This window comes from Macaca mulatta, chromosome 16 (assembly GCF_049350105.2).
Source record: "Macaca mulatta isolate MMU2019108-1 chromosome 16, T2T-MMU8v2.0, whole genome shotgun sequence".
Classification (NCBI taxonomy): domain Eukaryota; kingdom Metazoa; phylum Chordata; class Mammalia; order Primates; family Cercopithecidae; genus Macaca; species Macaca mulatta.
The window spans coordinates 20,789,435-20,809,146 of record NC_133421.1 but is presented as its reverse complement, the minus strand read 5'-3'; the positions used below and the strand labels follow the sequence as shown (position 1 = coordinate 20,809,146).

Genomic DNA, 19,712 nt, shown 5'->3' with positions numbered 1-19,712 from the left:
GGCAAGAGGGCTGCGGCCTCAGATGGACAAGAAGGGACCCAGGGAGGCAGAGCCCTGCTTCTCTCCACCGTCCACCCAAACCTTGCCCGCAGACTCCTCCTTCGCTGCTCCCTCGTGGCTGTAGGAACCCCGGGCCCTCCTCTCTAAAGCAGAAGCACAAGAGCCAGGCCCCAGGCCAGATGCAAAGTTGGCACCAGCCCCAAGAGAGGGGAGGGGTCGGGCAGGGGCTGCAGAGAGAAGGGGGTGGTGGTGATTTAAAGGGGAATGGGACGGATTGATACAGCCGTCTCTCTCAGGCTAGACAATATTCACCTACAAGGCCTCAATCTCTCAGGCAAAGAACTCTAGGGTAGAATTAAAGGAGGAAAAATGTGAATTACTTTTATAGAACATTCCCTACGAATATTCACTAGACATTTCCAGGATTATGGAGTAAAAATTATAAAAAGAATCTATACCTGACTTTGTAAATATCTTGTCTGCAGCTGGAACAAGAATGCTGCCTGTAAGTTTAAACAGAACAACATACACTTCTCATTAATATAAATTCCAATGGTTTAGTTTAGTTCCGGTTTTTAATCTTAAATAAGACACTTCCCCTTGACGTGTGATCTCAGAGAACCTCACTCACATGAGACAATGCTAGGGCACTAACTATTTGGAATTTTCCAGAGTGGATAAAAGATGTACTCCCTGAAGAACTGACACAGGCAAATTCTAACTAGCTGAAGCAGACGCCACTGTCTTGACATTTTGAAGGGCTCCGAGGGTGCTCGAATGCAGCACCCCCCAAATCCTAGACGATCCCAGAAACATTCTGGTTGATTTGCAATCAGAAGTAACCGTAGAACAAGGAATCAGGAAGGAAATGTCTTCCCCTCATCAATCTTTGTCTTTGTCTTTTTTTTTTTTTTTTTTTGAGACGGAGTCTTGCTCAGTCACCCAGGCTGGAGTGCAGTGGCGCAATCCCGGCTCACTGCAAGCCCTGCCTCCTGGGTTCACGCCATTCTCCTGCCTCAGCCTCCCGAGTAGCTGGGACTACAGGCACCCGCCACCACCCGGCTAATTTTTTTGTATTTTTAGTACAGACAGGGTTTCACCATGTTAGCCAGGATGGTCTCCATCTCCTGACCTCGTGATCCACCTGCCCCGGCCTCCCAAAGTGCTGGGATTACAGGCGTGAGCCCCCGCACCCGGCCCAATCTTTGACTTTAATTTAAGCTACTGGACATCAGAGTGGGACATGTCCTGAGAGTCAGCAAGGGAGGGAGAATAGGGCCAAGAAATACATGTTGGGCTTTTGGCATGAACTGCACCAAGATGGAGAAACAAACGAGGGTGGGGGGAAGGGGCATGTGCAGGGCGACACCTGTGACCTGCTTCATGTCATGAGACACAGCAGCCTTGAAACTTACAAGAAGGGCAGGAATGAAAATCAGCACACAAATTTGGGCTATCCTGAAACAAACAAAATCGTCTTCAGTTAATATTAAAACAGTTGCTGGTCATACTGTCTTCAAACTGAACCCGCAAGAGTATTTTCTAAAAATTAAAATTAAAAATTATTTTTTAGAGACAAGGTCTCACTCTCATGCCCAGACTGGAGTACAATGGTGCCATCATAGCTCGCTGTAACCTCAAACTTCTGGGCTCAAGCGATCCTCCTGCCTTGGCCTCCCAAAGTGCTGGGATTACAGATGTGAGCCACCGGACCCAGCTTAAAAATGGGAGAAACTGGCCGGGCGCGGTGGCTCAAGCCTGTAATCCCAGCACTTTGGGAGGCCGAGACGGGCGGATCACGAGGTCAGGAGATCGAGACCATCCTGGCTAACACGGTGAAACCCCGTCTCTACTAAAAATACAAAAAATTAGCCGGGCGAGGTGGCGGGCGCCTGTAGTCCCAACTACTCGGGAGGCTGAGGCAGGAGAATGGCGTGAACCCGGGAGGCGGAGCTTGCAGTGAGCTGAGATCCAGCCATTGCACTCCAGCCTGGGCAGCAGAGCGAGACTCCGTCTCAAAAAAAAAAAAAAAAAAGGGAGAAACTTAATAACTTTAAGTGTTTTTCTTCAACCTACACCAACATGACACTAAGTCTACTAAACGTCTGCTATCTAAGGGGAAGCCTGACCACTTTCCATTTTTCAGCTCATTCTTAGCATAAAAGGTGGAGTGAACACAGCAAAAGGAACTAAAACTTGGGCAAAATTCAGAAACCATTTGAAAGTGTCAGGGCCACCTAACACTGAGCGAGACAGTCTTCTAGAAAGGACCACGTGCCCCAAGGACAATACCAGAGAATACGCTGGAATGACAGGTTAAAGAAAAAACCCAACTCTAAAGTCATACATGAAGGCGATTACACTGCTATTCTACTTCAGGGGAAAAGTATTCTATGCATTTGCCACACAGCAAAATGGAGGGACTTGGTGAACGGGAGACAGGCCAGGCACATAACACCCTGGTCCTGTATCTTGTCACCGAGGGTCAGGTGGTCCCTGCAGCCCCAAGACCCTATGGTCCACAGTCACAGCTTCCTTTTTTTTTTTGAGATGGAGTTTTGATCTTGTCGCCCAGGCTGGAATGCAATGGTGCGATTTTGGCTCACTGCAACCTCCGCCTCCCGGGTTCAAGCAATTCTCCTGCCTCAGCCTCCCGAGTAGCTGGGATTACAGGCGCCTACCACCACGCCCAGCTAATTTTTTTGTATTTTTAGTAGAGACGGGGTTTCACCATGTCAGCCAGGCTGGTCTTGAACTCCTGACCTCAGATGATCCACCCGCCTCAGCCTCCCAAAGTGCTGGGATTACAGGCGTGAGCCACCGCGCCTGGCTAGCTTTCAATTTTTAAAGGGTTCAAGACCATGTAATTGGCCGAAAATGTCCACATAGGTACAATGACCAGATAGCCACTTACTTTTAACCTAGGATTGAGAAACAGGGGACCTCACCTGGAGACTTCGGGGTCTTGTTTTAAGAGCAGGAGGATGCGCTCGGTATTGATGAAGTCGGCCCAGCAGGGAAAGCAGCACAGCATGAGGATGAGGATTCCTGTCTGCATATGATCCCCATGCGCTTGAGGTTTCTGCCTCCAAAGGACTTGAGGAAACAAACGCTGCTAACAGCATATGTTGGGGCAGGCCGAGGCTGGGGGCCCGCACCACAAGCAGCCCCTCCCAGGGGTGCCCGCCCGCCGCCCAGGCAGCCCCGTTTCCCACCATCTGCTCCCGCCCTCCCCACCAACAGCTGACAGCATTGGGGGAGCTTCTGAGCCAGGGACAACCAGTGAGCCAGCTGGCCCCTGTGGCATTTGACACGTGTCCTAGGACAATGTGTCCCTGCTCCCAGGAGCCGGGACTGTTAACATGGAGGGTATAGGCAGCAGAAACTGAAGCTTAGAAGAGAGTTTTCAACATTGGGGGAGACAGATGCTGCAGGAGAGCGTGTGCCATGGTAGAAGGTGAAGTTGTGGGGGACTCTGAGGGCCAGGGATACTGGGGGAGGGTTCAGAGGAAGAAAAGCACACACTGTAGGCTGAGAAGGGCAGTTAGGGAGGCGGCAAGAACTTCGGGGGGTGGTAGGTCATGGAGGCCAAGGCTGTGCTCTAGAAAGCAGGAATGTCCAAATGGAATAAGGATGGCCAAGCGGTCACCTGAGGATTTTGTCACAGGAGGCCGGGAAGAAGCCAGGCCCAGTGAGCTGGGCAGGAACGAACAAGGCATCAATGGGGGCTTAGTCAGGAGTGCAGGCCAGGCCTGAGTGCAAAGAACACCTTCAAGAAGCTTGGCCTGAAGGAGGCCAGCAGGGAAGGAGGGATGGTGGTAAGGGAGGGCAATTTTAGGGTATGGGAGACCAGAGTGGGAGGAACAAAGGACAAAATGCCCTTGAGCAGGTGGCCCCAGAGGACAGCACTAGTCAAGCTGACTGTGCTGGTTTTTGTTTTTGTTTTTTGAGATGGAGTCTCGCTCTGTTGCCCAGGCTGGAGTGCAGTGGCGGGATCTCGGCTCACTGCAACCTCCACCTCCCAGATTCAAGTGATTCTCCAACCTCAGCCTCCTGAGTAGCTGGGATTACAGGCACCCACCACCATTGTATTTTTAGTAGAGATGGGGTTTCATCATGTTGGCCAGGCTGGTCTCGAACTTCTGACCTCAGGTCAGATCTGCTACCTTGGCATCCCAAAGGGCTGGGGTTACAGGCGTGAGCCACTGCACCCAGCCGACCCTGGTTGTATTTCCAGTCATTTGCAGCCAGGAACAGATGTTTGCTCCAGTAGTCCCAGCTACATGGGAGGCTGAGGCAGGAGGATCTCTTGAGCCCAGGAGTTCAAGTCCAACCTGCCTGGGCAACATAGGGAGACCTTGCCTCCAAAAATAGAAATAAAATGTTTTAGGCCAGGCGCGGTGGCTCAAGCCTGTAATCTCAGCACTTTGGGAGGCCGAGGCGGGCGGATCACGAGGTCAGGAGATCGAGACCATCCTGGCTAACCCGGTGAAACCCCGTCTCCACTAAAAAATACAAAAATCTAGCCGGGTGAGGTGGCGGGCGCCTGTAGTCCCAGCTACTCGGGAGGCTGAGGCAGGAGAATGGCGTAAACCCGGGAGGCAGAGCTTGCAGTGAGCTGAGATCCGGCCACTGCACTCCAGCCTGGGCAACAGAGCGAGACTCCATCTCAAAATAAAATAAAATAAAATAAAATAAAATGTTTTAAAAAGATTCTCCATGATTTACAACGGGCTACCTAGCTACCTCACAACTGTAAATTAGAAATATCGTGAGTTGAAAATGCATTGAATGCATCTAACCTACCAAACATCACAGTGTAGCCTGGCCCACTTTAAACGTGCTCAGAACGCTTACATTAGCCCACAGCTGAGTAAAATCATCTTAGATAAAGCCTATTTGTGATACAGTGTTGACTCTCTCATGGAATCTACTGGAGGGTACTGAAAGTGGAAAGCAGAATGGTTGTATGGGGCTTGAAGTGCAGCTACTGAACACGTGTCGCTGTTGTACCATCGCGAAGCTGAAAAATCGAAGTCGGGGACCATCTGTATTTGACAAATAAAACGCAACAAAACCCATAGGGTGGATGGTCCTAGAAAGTCTCTATTATGAAAGGTAACTGCCAAAAAACGGTATGTGGGGGAGGGTGGTCCTCACCTGAGACATGAAGGTGTCACGAGCTGAGGCTAGGCCGATGCCAACTGCAATCCCAGTAACCTTCGACACCTGCAACAACAGAGCCGGTGTGGCAGATGTTCTGGAGGCGACGCCAGTTCAGGGTCACATCAGACAGCTCCCTCTTCATGGAGGAACCTCAACAAGCTTGTCTCTAAAGAACTTCGGGGGGCGGGAGGTCATGGAGGCCAAGGCTGTATTTTAAATGTATGCTGTATTTTAGATCAAATGGGTGTCTACATCTATCCTTATTGATTATTGAACAAAAATGTACCTTCTGACTAAAGGACGATAACCACCTTGTGTCAACTGGGGAAATATGAAACCTAGTTTTTCTTAAACAGTATAGCACATTATAATTTCTATATTTACAGTTAAGTTGTGGGCCGGGTGCGGTGGCTCACACCTGTAATCCCAGCACTTTGGGAGGCCAAGGCGGGTAGATCACTTGTGGTCAGGAGTTTGAGACCAGCCTGACCAACATGGTGAAACCCCATCTCTACTAAAAATATAAAATTGGCCGGGCATGATGGCAGGCACCTGTAATCCCAGTTACTTGGGAAGCTGCGGCAGGAGAATCGCTTGAACCCAGGAGGTGAAGGCTGCAGTGAGCCAAGATCATGCCATTGCACTCTAACCTGGGTGACAGAGTGAGACCCTGTCTCAAAAACATAAAAAATAAATAAAGTTAGGTTGTGGTTAACATCTAAAGGTGATGCCCCGATCTGCCAGTAGGATGTGCAGTTAGTAATAATAACAGCAAACTTCTATTGAGCACATACTATGTGCCAGGCACTGCCCTAAGCCCCTCATGCACATGGTGCTAGGACCACTCATCTCATTTTTTGTATTGGGTAGCATGAGTTACACAAAGTGTATCAAAGTGTATGTCCCTTGCCCAAGTTACTCAGATGGTGACCTGAGTCTGGGACGTCTGGTTTCAGATCCCAAGGTTTTTTTTTTTTTTTTTTATACTTTAAGTTCTAGGGTACATGTGCATAACGTGCAGGTTTGTTACATATGTATACTTGTGCCATGTTGGTGTGCTGCACCCATCAACTTGTCAGCACCCATCAACTCGTCATTTACATCAGGTATAACTCCCAATGCAATCCTTCCCCCCTCCCCCCTCCCCATGATAGGCCCTGGTGTGTGATGTTCCCCTTCCCAAGTCCAAGTGATCTCATTGTTCAGTTCCCACCTATGAGTGAGAACATGCGGTGTTTGGTTTTCTGTTCTTGCGATAGTTTGCTGAGAATGATGGTTTCCAGCTGCATCCATGTCCCTACAAAGGATACAAACTCATCCTTTTTTATGGCTGCATAGTATTCCATGGTGTATATGTGCCACATTTTCTTTTTTCTTTTCTTTTTTTTTTTTTTGAGACAGAGTGTTGCTCTGTCGCCCAGGCTGGAGTGCAGTGGCACAATCTTGGCTCACTGCAAGCTCCGCCTCCCGGGTTCACAACATTCTCCTGCCTCAGCCTCCTGAGTAGCTGGGACTACAGGCGCCCACCACCGCGCCCGGCTAATTTTTTGTATTTTTAGTAGAGACAGGGTTTCACCGTGGTCTCGATCTCCTGACCTTGTGATCCGCCCGCCTCGGCCTCCCAAAGTGCTGGGATTACAGGCGTGAGCCACCGCGCTCGGCCAGTGTGCCACATTTTCTTAATCCAGTCTGTCACTGATGGACATTTGGGTTGATTCCCAGATCCCAAGCTTTAGTCCTCCAGTGAGGAACAGGACTAGTTGTGTCACCCTCTTGACCAGACTTCACCCAGTCCCTGACAATCAAGGCCACATAGTGTAGCCTGCAAGTAGGGCGCAAGAGGCTCGCAGGGTGAGGGGCTGAAAGACCCTCGCTTGCGTCCTGGGTCTCACGGTTAGTGGTGATGTGAGTTAGCTTCTTCACTGACCACGACTCTGGCCTGGTGAACACAAACTCCAGCCCCCACCATGTAACTGACAGGCCACACACACACTGCCCAGTGGGACCCCACGAGACCGGGGTCTCCATCTAACCGTGCCCCAGGAGGGCTGTGGCACAATGAGGATACACTCACACTGCGACACTGAATTCCAGCCAGGGGAGAGGGGCATGACTAAAGCTCCCAAACCCCTTAGACTGCCAGGAAAACAGAAAGGTAAAGCATGCCAATTTATGAAAAGTTTTGTGTTTTAAAAAGTCACACAGAGCTGGGCACGGTGGCTCACATCTGTAATCCTAGCACTTTGGGAAGCCGAGGTGGGCAGATCACTTGAGGCCAGGCATTCAAGAGCAGCCCAGTCAACATGGCAAAACCCATCTCTACTAAAACTGCAAAAATTAGCTGGGAGTGGTGGTACGTACCTGTAGTCCCAGCTACTCAGGAAGCTGAGGCACAAGAATTGTTTGAACCTGGGAGGCAGAGGTTGCAGTGAGCTGAGACAGTGCCCCTGCACTCCAGCCTGGGCAACAGAGCAAGACTCTGTCTCAAAAAAAAAAAAAAGTCACATAGGAGGGTAAGGGGGATGGAGGGGATAGGAAGAGATGTGTTAAAGGATACAAAGTTACAGTTAAACAGAAGGAATAGGCCTGTGTTCACCACACTGCAGGATGACTGCAGTAAACAATCACAGATAGCTTCAAATAGCTGGAAGGATACTGAAGCCTGGGCAACATGACCAGACCCCATCTCTACAAAACTTTTAAAAATTAGCTGGACATTGGCCGGGTGTTGTGGCTCACACCTGTAATCCCAGCACTCTGGGAGGCTGAGGCAGGTGGATCATCTGAGGTCAGGAGTTCGAGACCAGCCTGGCCAATACAGTGAAACCCTGTCTCTACTAAAAATACAAAAATTAGCCGGGTGTGTTGGCACATGCCTGTAGTCCCAGCTACTCAGGAGGCTGAGGCAGGAGAATCGTTTGAATCCGGGAGATGGAGGTTGCAGTGAGTCACTGCACTCCAGCCTCGATAACAGAGCAAGACTCTGTCTTAAAAAAAAAAAAAAAAAATTAGCTGGACATGGTAGCACACAACTGTGGTTCTAGCTACTTAGAAGGCTGAGGTGGGACAATCACTTGAGCCCAGGAGTTTGAGGCTGCAGTGAGCTGTGATTGTGCCACTGCACTCCAGTCTGGGTGACAGCGCAAGATCCTGTCTCAAAAAAAAAAAGGAGAAAGAAATAAAAGAAAAGAAGATATTGAATACTCCCAGCACAAAGAAATGAGAAATGTGTTACTCTCCCCCAGGACTCAGTCTAACCATGTAAGCAGGACCACGGCCTTGGGCCCTGCGGCTTCCGCTGTCACAAGCTTTTATCAAACTCAGCTCTGACGTTACACCTCTTGCTTACAACACATAACTTTATAAAAGATGGAACAAAAATTGCTACTCTGTCTCGGGCGGCAAGCTGCCCAGATTACCACGCTCCATGTCGTGGTGTCTGCCTTCTGAGGGTCAAGGGGAATGTGGCTGAGGCTCAGTACCCAGGCCTGCCCTTCCCGCAAATCAAGGCTTCCATAAAACCTCAGCACGGGCCAGGCGTGGTGGCTCAAGCCTGTAATCGAAGCACTTTGGGAGGCCGAGACGGGCGGATCACGAGGTCAGGAGATCGAGACCATCCTGGCTAACACGGTGAAACCCCGTCTCTACTAAAAAAAAAAAATACAAAAAACTAGCCAGGCGAGGTGGCGGGCGCCTGTAGTCCCAGCTACTCGGGAGGCTGAGGCAGGAGAATGGCGTAAACCTGGGAGGCGGAGCTTGCAGTGAGCTGAGATCCGGCCACTGCACTCCAGCCTGGGCGACATAGCAAGACTCTGTCTCAAAAAAAAAAAAAAAAAAAAAAAAACCTCAGCACGATTTCCAGGCTATCCCATGCCAACTCACCCCCGGCTCCAGGCTTTTCCACCCATGTTTCTTTGACCCAATTATAACAGCTATTTATTTATCCTTCTTTTAGGGAAGTGTTTGTGTAAACTAGTTCAAATTATTTGTGGAACAAGGTGGAATATAAATAAATGTTCTTTTATTTAAAAAAACACTTTTGTTAATCCTTTTATATTATGAACATTTGTCTAAAGGTAAAAAATTTTGTTTTCACAGTTATCTTAAAAATTAGTCTGTTCTCTTCCTAGAATATCTCACTGCAACCTCTGCCTACCGGGTTCAAGAGATTCTCCTGCCTCAGCCTCACAAGTAGCTGGGACTACAGGCACCCACCACCACACCTGGCTAATTTTTGTATTTTTAGTAGAGACGGGGTTTCGCCATGTTGGTCAGGCTGGTCTCGACCTCCTGACTTCAGGTGATCTGCCCGCCTCAACCTCCCAAAGTGCTGGGATTACAGGCGTGAGCCACTGTGCCCAGCCTAACCACAGGAATTTCTGTAGCCCGTTCCGTATAAGGGGCTCTGCACTCCTCCGCCTTGGACCAAGGGCAGTGGTATTTCAACTAAGTTGTCGAGACAATTTTGACCAACATGGTGAAACCCTGTCTCTACTAAAAATACAAAAATTAGCCAGGCATGGTGGTGGACGCCTGTAATCCCAGCTCCTCAGGAGGCTGCATTGGGAAAATCGCTTGAATCTGGGAGGCAGAGGTTGCAGTGAGCCAAGATCTCACCACTGCAGCCTGGGCGACAGAGCGAGATTTCATCTCAAAAAAAACAAAAAAACGAAAACAAAAACAAAAAAACAGCAGAGTCAGCTTGACTAGTGCTGTCCTCTGGGGCCACCTGCTCAAGGGCATTTTGTCCTTTGTTTCTCCCAGTCTGGTCTCCCATACCCTAAAATCGCCCTCCCTCACCACCACCCCTCCTTCCCTCTTGGCCTCCTTCAAGCCAAGCTTCTTGAAGGTGTTCTTTGTACTCAGGCCTGGCCTGTACTCCTGACTCAGCTCCCATTGATGCCTTGTTCGTTCCTGCCCAGCCTACTGGGCCTGGCCTCTTCCCAGCCTCCTGTGACAAAATCCTCAGGTAAGCCCTTGGCCGTCCTTAATCCACTTAGCCATCCCTGCTTTCTAGAGCACTGCCTTGGCCTCCATGACCTACCACCCCCCAAAATTCTTGCCGCCTCCCTAGCCGCCCTTCTCAGCCTACAGTGTGTGCTTTTCTTCCTCTGCACCCTCCCCCAGTATCCCTGGCCCTCAGAGTCCCCCACAACTTCACCTTCTACCACAGCACACGCTCTCCTGCAGCATCTGTCTCCCCCAATGTTGAAAACTCTCTTCTAAGCTTCAGTTTCTGCTGCCTATACCCTCCATGCTAACAGTCCCAGCTTCTGGGAGCAGGGACACATTGTCCCAGGACACGTGTCAAATGCCACAGGGGCCAGCTGGCTCACTGGTTGTCCCTGGCTCAGAAGCTCCCCCAATGCTGTCAGCTGTTGGTGGGGAAGGCGGGAGCAGATGATGGGAAACAGGGCTGCCGGGGCAGAAGGCGGGCACCCCTGGGAGGGGCTGCTTGTGGTGCGGGCCTCCAGCCTCGGCCTGCCCGGCATATGCTGTTAGCAGCGCATTTGTTTCCTCAAGTCCTTTGGAGGCAAGAACCTCAAGCGCGTGGGGATCATATGCAGAGAGGAGTCCTCATCCTCATGCTGTGCTGCTTTCCCTACTGGGCCGACTTCGTTAACACCGAGTGCATCCTCCTGCTCTTAAAACAAGACCCCGAAGTCTCCAGGTGAAGTCCCCAGTTTCTCAATCCTAGGTTAAGAGTAGGTGGCTATCTGGTCATTGTACCTATGTGGACATTTTCAGCCAATTACATGGTCTTGAACCCTTTCAAAAACGAAAGCTGTAACTGTGGGCCACAGGGTCGGGCCCACGCCCCAGGGATGACAGCAGAAGCGGGGAGAGGAGAAGAATGGACACCCAGGTGCTGAGTCCTCTTGAACGAGGCAGCTGACTGGCCATTAGACGTCATCCACAGGGAGGAGTGACAGACGGCTCAGAAGTGAACCGAGGGAGCGCCCTGGGCGCAGTGATGGTTGGCAAGCAGTGATCAGAAAAGTTGGACCCCAATCCTGGGCCCTGCAGGGACACAGCAGGAAATGTCCCCACCAGCCATGTATACGAATCTCCTCTGCCTTCGTGCCTCTTCCTAGAGCCCCAGTCTAAAGTTTCAAAGGAAGCAAAAATGTCCCTTAACCCAATTAGCTCACCAAATAACAGACCTGTAAATAAAATGTGACTGATTCTACCTGGCAAGGTCTTCTCTCCCATGAAGCCAAATGAGAAGCTCCGGTGGCCCTCCGTGTTCTTAGGGTGTGTTCCCACCTCACAGGGACACAGGGGACATTTTCCGAGACTGGGGAAAGCCGCCTACCATCACCAGCAGAAGTGTTTCCCACGTTCTCTGAAATCCTGGATGAAACGCGCAGGAAGAAGCAACTTTCCACATCACTAACAAAATCCAGGGAAGAGACGTCCCAGGAAGCGTGATTTCAACCCGAGGGAGAGGCTTTTCCACAAGGGTAAAAGGGTAGGAGCTGAATGCACTGTGTAATCCAATTAATGGCAAACAACCTAAATTACCTAAAAGTCTGCTGATTGAATTTCATAATAGAAAAAAGTGCAGTTTTTTCAGTTTTACCCTTTTCTAAGTATTGACACAAGCTCCTTCCAAATCTAATCAGGTAATGGTAAGCCACAGGTCAGTGCCAGACCTGTAAACGAAGATGCATAAGACATGATACAATTCAAATTGATTTTTTTTCTTTCCTTTTTTTTTTTTTTTTTTTTTTTGAGACGGAGTCTCCTTCTGTTACCCAGGCTGGAGTGCAGTGGCAAAATTCCGCCTCACTGCAACCTCAGGCCCCTGGGTTCAAGCGGTTTTCGTGCCTCAGCCTCCCGAATAACTGGGATTACAGGTGCCTGCCACCACACCCGGCTAATTTTTGTATTTTTAGTAGAGGGGGGTTTTGCCATATTGGCCAGGCTGGTCTCGAACTCCTGACCTCAGGTGATCCACCCACTTCGGCCTCCCAAAGTGCTGGCTGGGATTACAGGAGTTAGCCACCGCGCCCGGCCTTGTGTGTTCGATTTTGAAACAGGGTCTTGCTCTCTTGCCAAGGCTGGAGTGCAGTGGTGCGATCTCAGCCCACTGCAGCCTCCATCTCCTGGGCGCAAGCGATCCTCCTCTCTCAGTCTCCCGAGTAGCTAAGACCACAGGCGGTGCCACTACGCCGGGATAATTGTTGTATTTTTAGTAGATTTTTGTATTTTTAGTAGAGACGGGGGTCTTGCTATGCTGCCCAGGCTGGTCTCGAACTCCTGAGCTCAAGCGATCCTCCCACCTGGGCCTCCCAAAGGACCGGGATTACCGTCGTGAGCCACAGCGCCCGGGGACACCGCTCAAATCCTAAACCTTGGCCGCCCGTTAGCTGCTACAGGGGCGAAATCAGGCACCCACCGTGACGGCGAGCGTGACAGCGTCCAGCTCGACCTTGCCCAGATGTCCACAGAAGATGGAGCTGACGAGGCTGATGAGCAAGATGATCAACTGAGCAAGAAACTGCGGAGGCGCAGAAAGCAAGGCGCGTTCACAGCCGCCCTCCCTCCTGGAAGCCCGCGCCCACCCCCGCGCGGCAGCTGCTCAGGAGGCGTCGGGCTGGGCGCCGGGCAGCCGCACTCACCACGGGACCCGCCAGCGCCGCCAGCTCGGCTGCCGCCTGCTGCAGGTTCGGGGGCAGAGCGCCCCGCAGGCCCCGCAGGCGGTCGCGCCATCCGAGGGCCCGGGCCGCTATGGGGGCCGGCCCTTGGCGGCGGCTGGGAGCTCGGCGGCCGCGGGGGCCTCCGTGCGGAGGCGGGGAGCGGCTGGCGGCGGCGCGGGCGCGGGACCGCAGCGCGGGGAAGAAGGGCGGAGGACGGCTCGGCCCCACCCAGCCCGGACCCGGACCCTCTCCAGACGCCCAGTGCAATGATGCCGCCCGCAGAACCCTGCGGGAGGGGACCGGGAGGGCCCTTGGGGGCTGATGAAGGGGGCTCGGGGAAGGGGTCCCTGCGGGGGAGGACCCTCATGTGCTTTTGGATGACACGGGTTTTTATCCGGAGAGTTTGTGGGTCACGTTGGAAGAGCAAAATGCCTACAGGGTGGGCAGACAGGACGGAGCTGGTGATTCCATCCTCCCCCGCGGAGTACGGGTCTAGCGCTTTTCATGCTTCTCCTGGCCTGGGCTTGCTGCGGGTTCAGGTGTTTCCGGGAGAGGAGGGGTCCGGTCTCGCAGACACCCCAGCCTCCCTGCTCCTGGCGGCCAGACACCCAGACACCCCAGCCTCCCTGCTCCTGACGGCCTGGGGTGGGACCAGCCGCTATCTGTGGCTGTTGATTGAAGGAAACTCCTCTCATCCCCGGGGAGTCCCTGCCCTACCTGGCAAGGGGAAGGACAGGGAGTCCTGTGCGAGGGGAATGGTGACAGGGTTCGAGAGTTCCTGATGAGGAGCTGGGGAGGGGCCTCTGCAGTGTCTGCCCCCTGCCCCCAGGCCCAACCCCGAGGGCTACAGTGCAAGCCTTTATCTGCCTTCCTGGAGACTGGGCCTCGTGGCCCAAGAAGAAGGCACTAAGGGTAGAGATACCTTAAGGTGGCCCCAACCAAAATCAGCACGTGGGTGTTTTTTACTCAAAGCGGGTAACTTTTCTGATTTTGTTATTTCAGGAAAAGGCCATGCCTAGAGCATTATATCCATCCTAGCACTAAGTCAAACGTGTACAGGCAAATCTCCATTTAATGCTTTATTTGGGAAGAAAGAATTGCAGTTCAGGGCATCCATGTAGACCAGGTGGTCCTCGGTATGTCGGAACAACACAGAAGGCTGGAGGTTTTATCAAAAGAAATGTCAGTATAGCTCTTTGAGAAAGTTTATTGGCACCGGGAAGGGTCCTGGGAGCTGGCAAGCTACAACTGGTGAGCAACCGGGCAGGCGAAATTATTCCTAGAGCTTCAGCAAGTTATCTCAGCAGTTATGGATAAAGCTGGTCTCAGCTTACAGCAGGCAGTTTCACCAGCTGGATGTGCAGAGAATTACATTACTAGATTAAAGTTATGTGCCTGGGGTGCTTTTATCCCTGGCTTCTTGACTTTTAATTGGGTGTGATAAGAATGACTTAATTTGGTGTAATCCACTTTCACAGCACTGAGCATACTTAGTATGTACTGGGGCTTGCTGAATTATCGGTGCGTACCCCGCCCCAGGAAGGTTAATGAAGTAGGATTACTACTTAAGCTAAGACCTTTATTAAAATTTTGTCCTCTGGCCAGGCGTGGTGGCTCACGCCTATAATCCCAACACTTTGGGAGGGCAAGGTGGAAGGATCGCTTGATCCCAGGAATTCAAGACCAGCCTGGGAAAAAACAGGTAGACCCAGTCTCTACAAAAAATAAAAAATTAGCTAGGCATGGTGGCACACGCCTGTGGTCTCAGCTACTCAGGAGGCTGAGATGCGAGGATCACTTGAGCCCAGGAGGTTGAGGCTGCAGTAGGTCACGCACACACCCCTGCCAGGAATTAGCAGTCCTTGTCTGGATTTCCACAGCTCCAAAGATTTCCCGACTGTTTTTCAGTGCCCACAGTGCCTAGATCTAGACCTCAAATGAAGATTAACAAATGCCAGCTGGGCATGGTGGCACACCCCTGAAGTCTCAGCTACTCTGGTGGTTGACACAGGAGGATTGCTTGAAGCCCAGGAGTTTGAGGCTGCAGTGAGCTATGATCGCACCACTGTACTCCACCCTGCGTGACAGAGCAAGACTTCCGTCTATTAAAAAAAAAATTAAAACAAAAACAAATACCATTTGCCCAGTGAATAGTAATCTAAGGCCCAAGGAAAGATATATTGTAAAATATATTTTACATAATTCAGGCAGTATGAATTCTTAAGCACTGAGTTTCTGGGTTTGTGTCTAAAAAAATAGCAAAGCCATTGGCCAATGCAGTCAGCACATTGGTCCTTGGTTCAGATAGTGGTGAATTATATTACTCATGTCATCTTTCAGACAGTGTCTTGGGCCACAATATAGCTTTTAACCTTAGTTGCTTTTTCTTTTTTTAGAGAAATGTATCTTTGCATTCCCAACCCTCAGAATCCATGGGCACACTTGAATGACATTAACTCAAAGTAAATTGTCACTGGTGGGCCTGTGAATTGTGTGTAAGCTCAAAAGCATCACTTGACCTGACTTTCTTTCCTGCCACGTCACTGAATTCTGACATAGAATCTCACTAAAATCCCCACCAGCAAGATTAAGAAGGCCCCAAGGAGCAGAAGCCCTCGCCGCAGCACCAGCTGTGTCCTGGACAACTTCGCACTGTCCTGTGGATGTTCCGGCAAAGGTTCTTCTTGGCGCATCTGCTGATCCAACTGAGCCTCGCCCGTCTTTCCAACATCGTTCATTAAAATTCCTTCATGGTTTTCAGGGCACCCTGGGAGGAAAAAGGACCTTAGCAGCTTAAAAGGGATTTTTTTTTTTTTTCATTTGTATAAAGGGCTATGTATAAAAGGAATATGTGCTAGTAGCTGAGAGAAAGTTAATTCAGGACGCTATTGCTACAGTGAATAAATAAAAGAAATCCTATCCCAGAGTGCCTCTCCACTCACTCTTTCACAAACACCGATGATCCTACCGGGGCTGGCTTGGGTGCTCCAGGGAGCGCTCTCCCAGGAGCTAGAGAAATAAGGTAGCCCTCTCCATTAAACTTCACAGGGAAGCCCTCTCCATTAAAATTCACAGGGATTACAGGCAAGAGCCATCATGCCTGTAATCCCAGCAGTTTGGGAGGCTGAGGCAGGCAGATCACCTGAGGTCGGGAGTTAGAGACCAGCCTGACCAATATGGAGAAACCCCGTCTCTCTACTAAAAATAGAAAATTAGCCGGGCATGGTGGCGCATGCCTGTAATCCCAGCTATTCGGGAGGCTGAGGCAGTGAGGCAGGAGAATCGCTTGAACCCAGGAGGCGGAGGTTGCAGTGAGCCAAGATGGTGCCATTGCACTCTAGCCTGGGCAACGAGAGCAAAACTCTGTCTCCAAAAAAAAAAAAAAAGAAGATTCACAGGGGAAATTTTCAAGGAGCCAACACCAATTTAATAAGCATTTCAGAACAAAACACAAGGAGAAACAACCTAAGAAATAATTCAAGGCTGGGTGTGATGGCTCACGCCTGTAATTCCAACACTTTGGGAGGCTGAGGTGGGAGGATCCCTTGAGCCCAGAAGCTCAAGACCAGCCTGGGCAACATAGTGATACCTCATCTCTACAAACAAAAACTTCACTGGGCATGATGGCGCATGCCTATAGTCCCGAGGCTGCAGTGAGCTATGATTGTAATACTGCAGTCCAGCCTGAGTGACCGAGAGAGACCTAGTGTCCAAAAAAAAAGAAAGGAAGAAAGAATACAAGGCTATTCACAGAATGGGAGAAAGATGTGACTGTTCACATCAAAGGGCCTACTAAGTATTGAAGGAGTGCAGGGAATTTCAACCCCAAGATATGGCTCCCTCCTATAATGAGTATTTTAAATTAAAAACTCCTTAGAGATCAACAGGCCTTGAAAGAGACATTTCCCCCTCCTACATAAAAGCCAGACAAACCCACCAAGAAGAATGATTGCCAAACCTTTCACAAAATAATGCCAGTCTCTCAGGTTCATTCGACTTCCAAAGAGAACCAATCTCTCCACCCTGCCCCCAACTGATTCATTCTGCCAAATGTCCATTCATTTTCCCTGGTAATCATTTACTATCCCTCAACAGAAGCACCAAATGCCCCATCTCCTCTCTCCCCTCTGAAAGTTGGTTATATGCGTGTTGGGCCTCACTACGAGGTTGGGTAATCACTGTGATTCTTCCCTTGTGCATGGTTGAATACATTTGTATGTCTTTTATTGATCAGCCTTATTATAAGTTGATTTTTCAGTGAACCATCGGAGGGCAAGGGGAAAGCTTCTCCTTCACAGTTTCAAGCAGATAATGACTCACATCTAGACTTAGTGTCAAGACACTTCAGAACAGTCAGAGTAATAGGCCAGGCATGGTGGTTCACACCTGTAATCCCAACACTTTGAGAGGCTAAAGCAGGAGGATTGCTCGAATCCAGAAGTTCAAGACCAACCTGGGCTGCAAAGCAAGACCTGGTCTCTACAAAAATATTAAAGGGTTAGCTGAGCATAGTGGCACGCACCTGTAAACCCAGCTACTCGGGAGGCTAAAATGGGAGGATTGCTTGAGCCCAGGAGTTTTGAGACTGCAGTGAGCTATAATTGCACCACTGCACTCCAGCCTACGTGACAGAACAAGACCCTATCTCAAAAAAAAAAAAAAAAAAAAAAAGGAATAATAATAAGAAAATATCCTAAAATGAAGGCAGATTACATAATGGCACAAGAATAAGCTTGGCCATCCCACTTCCTAATGAGCATAAGTGGATGAATGTTAGGAATGTAGCAATATCCTCAGAGTTCTGAAAGAAAATCATTTTGAACAGAGTCATATCAGCTCACTCTTAACAAAATGCTTTCCCTGGTCAGGCAGTCCTAGGTGCTTCTCAACCCCAGGAGGGGTAGTATGAAGTAAGTGCCATTGTTAGGCCGGGTGCAGTGGCTCACGCCTGGAATCCCTGGAATCCCAGCACTCATGCCTCATGCCTGTAATCCCTGTAAATCCCAGCACTCATACCTCTAATCCCAGCACTTTGGGAGGCTGAGCCAGGTGGATCACTTGAGTTGTTCAAGAAAAGTCTGGCCAACATGGTGAAACCTGGTTTCTGCTAAAAATACAAACATTAGCCGGGCGTGGTGGCACACACTTGTAATCCCAGCTACTCGGGAGGCTGAGGCAGGAGAATCACTTAAACCTGGGAGGTAGAGGTTGCAGTGAGAAGCCACTGAACTCCAGCCTGGCAACAGAGATAAGTGCTATTGTCAGGCAGGTTTCACAAATCAGGGAAACTGGTAAGATGGTGGAAAACATCGACCAACCCTTCCCTGAAGATCATTGTAGAATCTGAATAAAACAAATTAAATATCATCTTGAAGGCATCAGAATGCAAACGATGTAATGAAGAGTCACCAGGGCAAGGTCCAGGGGATAAAGGAAACCCAGAGGGGCCGCCCAGCCTCTAGGGCTGCCTCGGATCAGAGTTCATTCAGATCAGAGAGATCAGAGGATGCAGGTCAGGGACAGCTACATCCAGATCACGTGACGGAGACGCTGATCAGGGCTTTGAGGACTTGGGTACCTACCAAGAATCAGGCTCTGGCAAGCCTTCTGTATTTGAGGTTAGAACCCCAAAGGGCTGCATCCAAGACTTAAGGATGAACCACTCTGGGTGCGGTGGCTCACACCTGTAATCCTAGCACTTTGGGGGGCCGAGGAGGGCAGATCACTTGTGGTCAGGAGTTCGAGACCAGCCTGACCAACATGGTGACACCCCACATCCACTAAAAATACAAAAGTTAGCCAGGTGTGGTGGTACGTGCCTATAATCGCAGCTACTCAGGAAGCTGAGGCAGGAGAATCGCTTGAACCCGAGAGACGGAGCTTGCAGTGAGCAGAGATCACGCCACCGCACTCCAGCCTGGGCGACAGAGCAAGACTCCATCTCAAAAAAAAAAAAAGCATGAACCAGAAGAAGTAAACCAAGCCTTGAACACCTTCAGGTCGGCTGGATGCTGCAGAAAGCTCCATTTCCAAGATTGCCCTAGACTGCTGGTCACCCTCAGTGTCCAAAAGAAGCAAAAGAAAATCCTCTCTGAAGACAAATAGACAACATCCTTTCAGGCTGAAGTTACTTCTATGAACAATTTTCAAATATAAAGTCTGGAATATAATCAAAGATAACCAGGTCAGGTGTGGTGGCTCATGCCTGTAATCCCACTGCTTTGGGAGGCCAAGGCAGGAGGATCGCTTGAGCCCAAGATGTAGAGGCTGCAGTGAGCTACCATCATACCACTGCACACCAGCCTGGGCAACAGAGTGAGACCCTGTCTCTATTTAAAAAAAACTTTTTAAATTTTTTTTATTTTATTTATTTTTTTGAGACGGGTCTCACTCTGTCGCCCAGGCTGGAGTACAGTGGCACAGTCTCCGCTCACTGCAAGCTCTGCCTCCCGGGTTCACGCCATTCTCCTGCATCAGCCTCCTGAGTAGCTGGGACTACAGGCGCCCGCCACCTCGCCCGGCTAATTTTTTGTATTTTTAGTAGAGACAGGGTTTCACCGTGTTAGCCAGGATGGTCTCGATCTCCTGACCTTGTGATCCGCCCACCTCGGCCTCCCAAAGTGCTGGGATTACAGGCGTGAGCCACTGTGCCCGGCCTAATTTTTTTTTATTTTAAAAAATTAATTTAAATTAAAATCAAAGATAACCAGACACACAGCACAGGAGCCTAGACAACATGAATGAAAACTGGCAGAAACAACACAATTGACCATTGACAGCATATCAGACAGTCTATGAAATCAAAGGGTTTAAATGATAAAGGAGCAAGGATTACTGGGAGTGGGTGGCTAACTGCCTAACGGGCCAGGAATCGGGGGACGGGGATTACTTAACTGACTGAAG

General features: G+C 50.1%; 2 protein-coding genes across 8 annotated transcripts in view; both read right to left on the bottom strand.

Annotated features, from left to right (window-relative positions):
* The window catches only part of LOC114673075 (multidrug and toxin extrusion protein 2-like), a 35,423-nt gene extending 22,763 nt beyond the window's left edge, over positions 1-12,660 (bottom strand). For both annotated transcript variants that reach the window (XM_028836111.2, XM_077970527.1), the window contains exons 1-4: positions 12,569-12,660; positions 5,161-5,229; positions 2,949-3,096; positions 459-503 (exon numbers count right to left, since the gene is read on the bottom strand). The gene's annotated coding sequence lies outside the window, so the exon portion shown is untranslated. The remainder of the gene's footprint in view (positions 1-458; positions 504-2,948; positions 3,097-5,160; positions 5,230-12,568) is intronic.
* A 1,215-nt stretch (positions 12,661-13,875) lies between these two features.
* The window catches only part of SLC47A1 (solute carrier family 47 member 1), a 46,364-nt gene continuing 40,527 nt past the window's right edge, over positions 13,876-19,712 (bottom strand). For all 6 annotated transcript variants that reach the window (XM_015118789.3, XM_015118791.3, XM_077970521.1 and 3 more), the window contains one exon: positions 13,876-15,576. In XM_015118789.3, the coding sequence (XP_014974275.1) occupies positions 15,350-15,576 (227 nt within the window). In that variant the 3' untranslated portion in view covers positions 13,876-15,349. The remainder of the gene's footprint in view (positions 15,577-19,712) is intronic.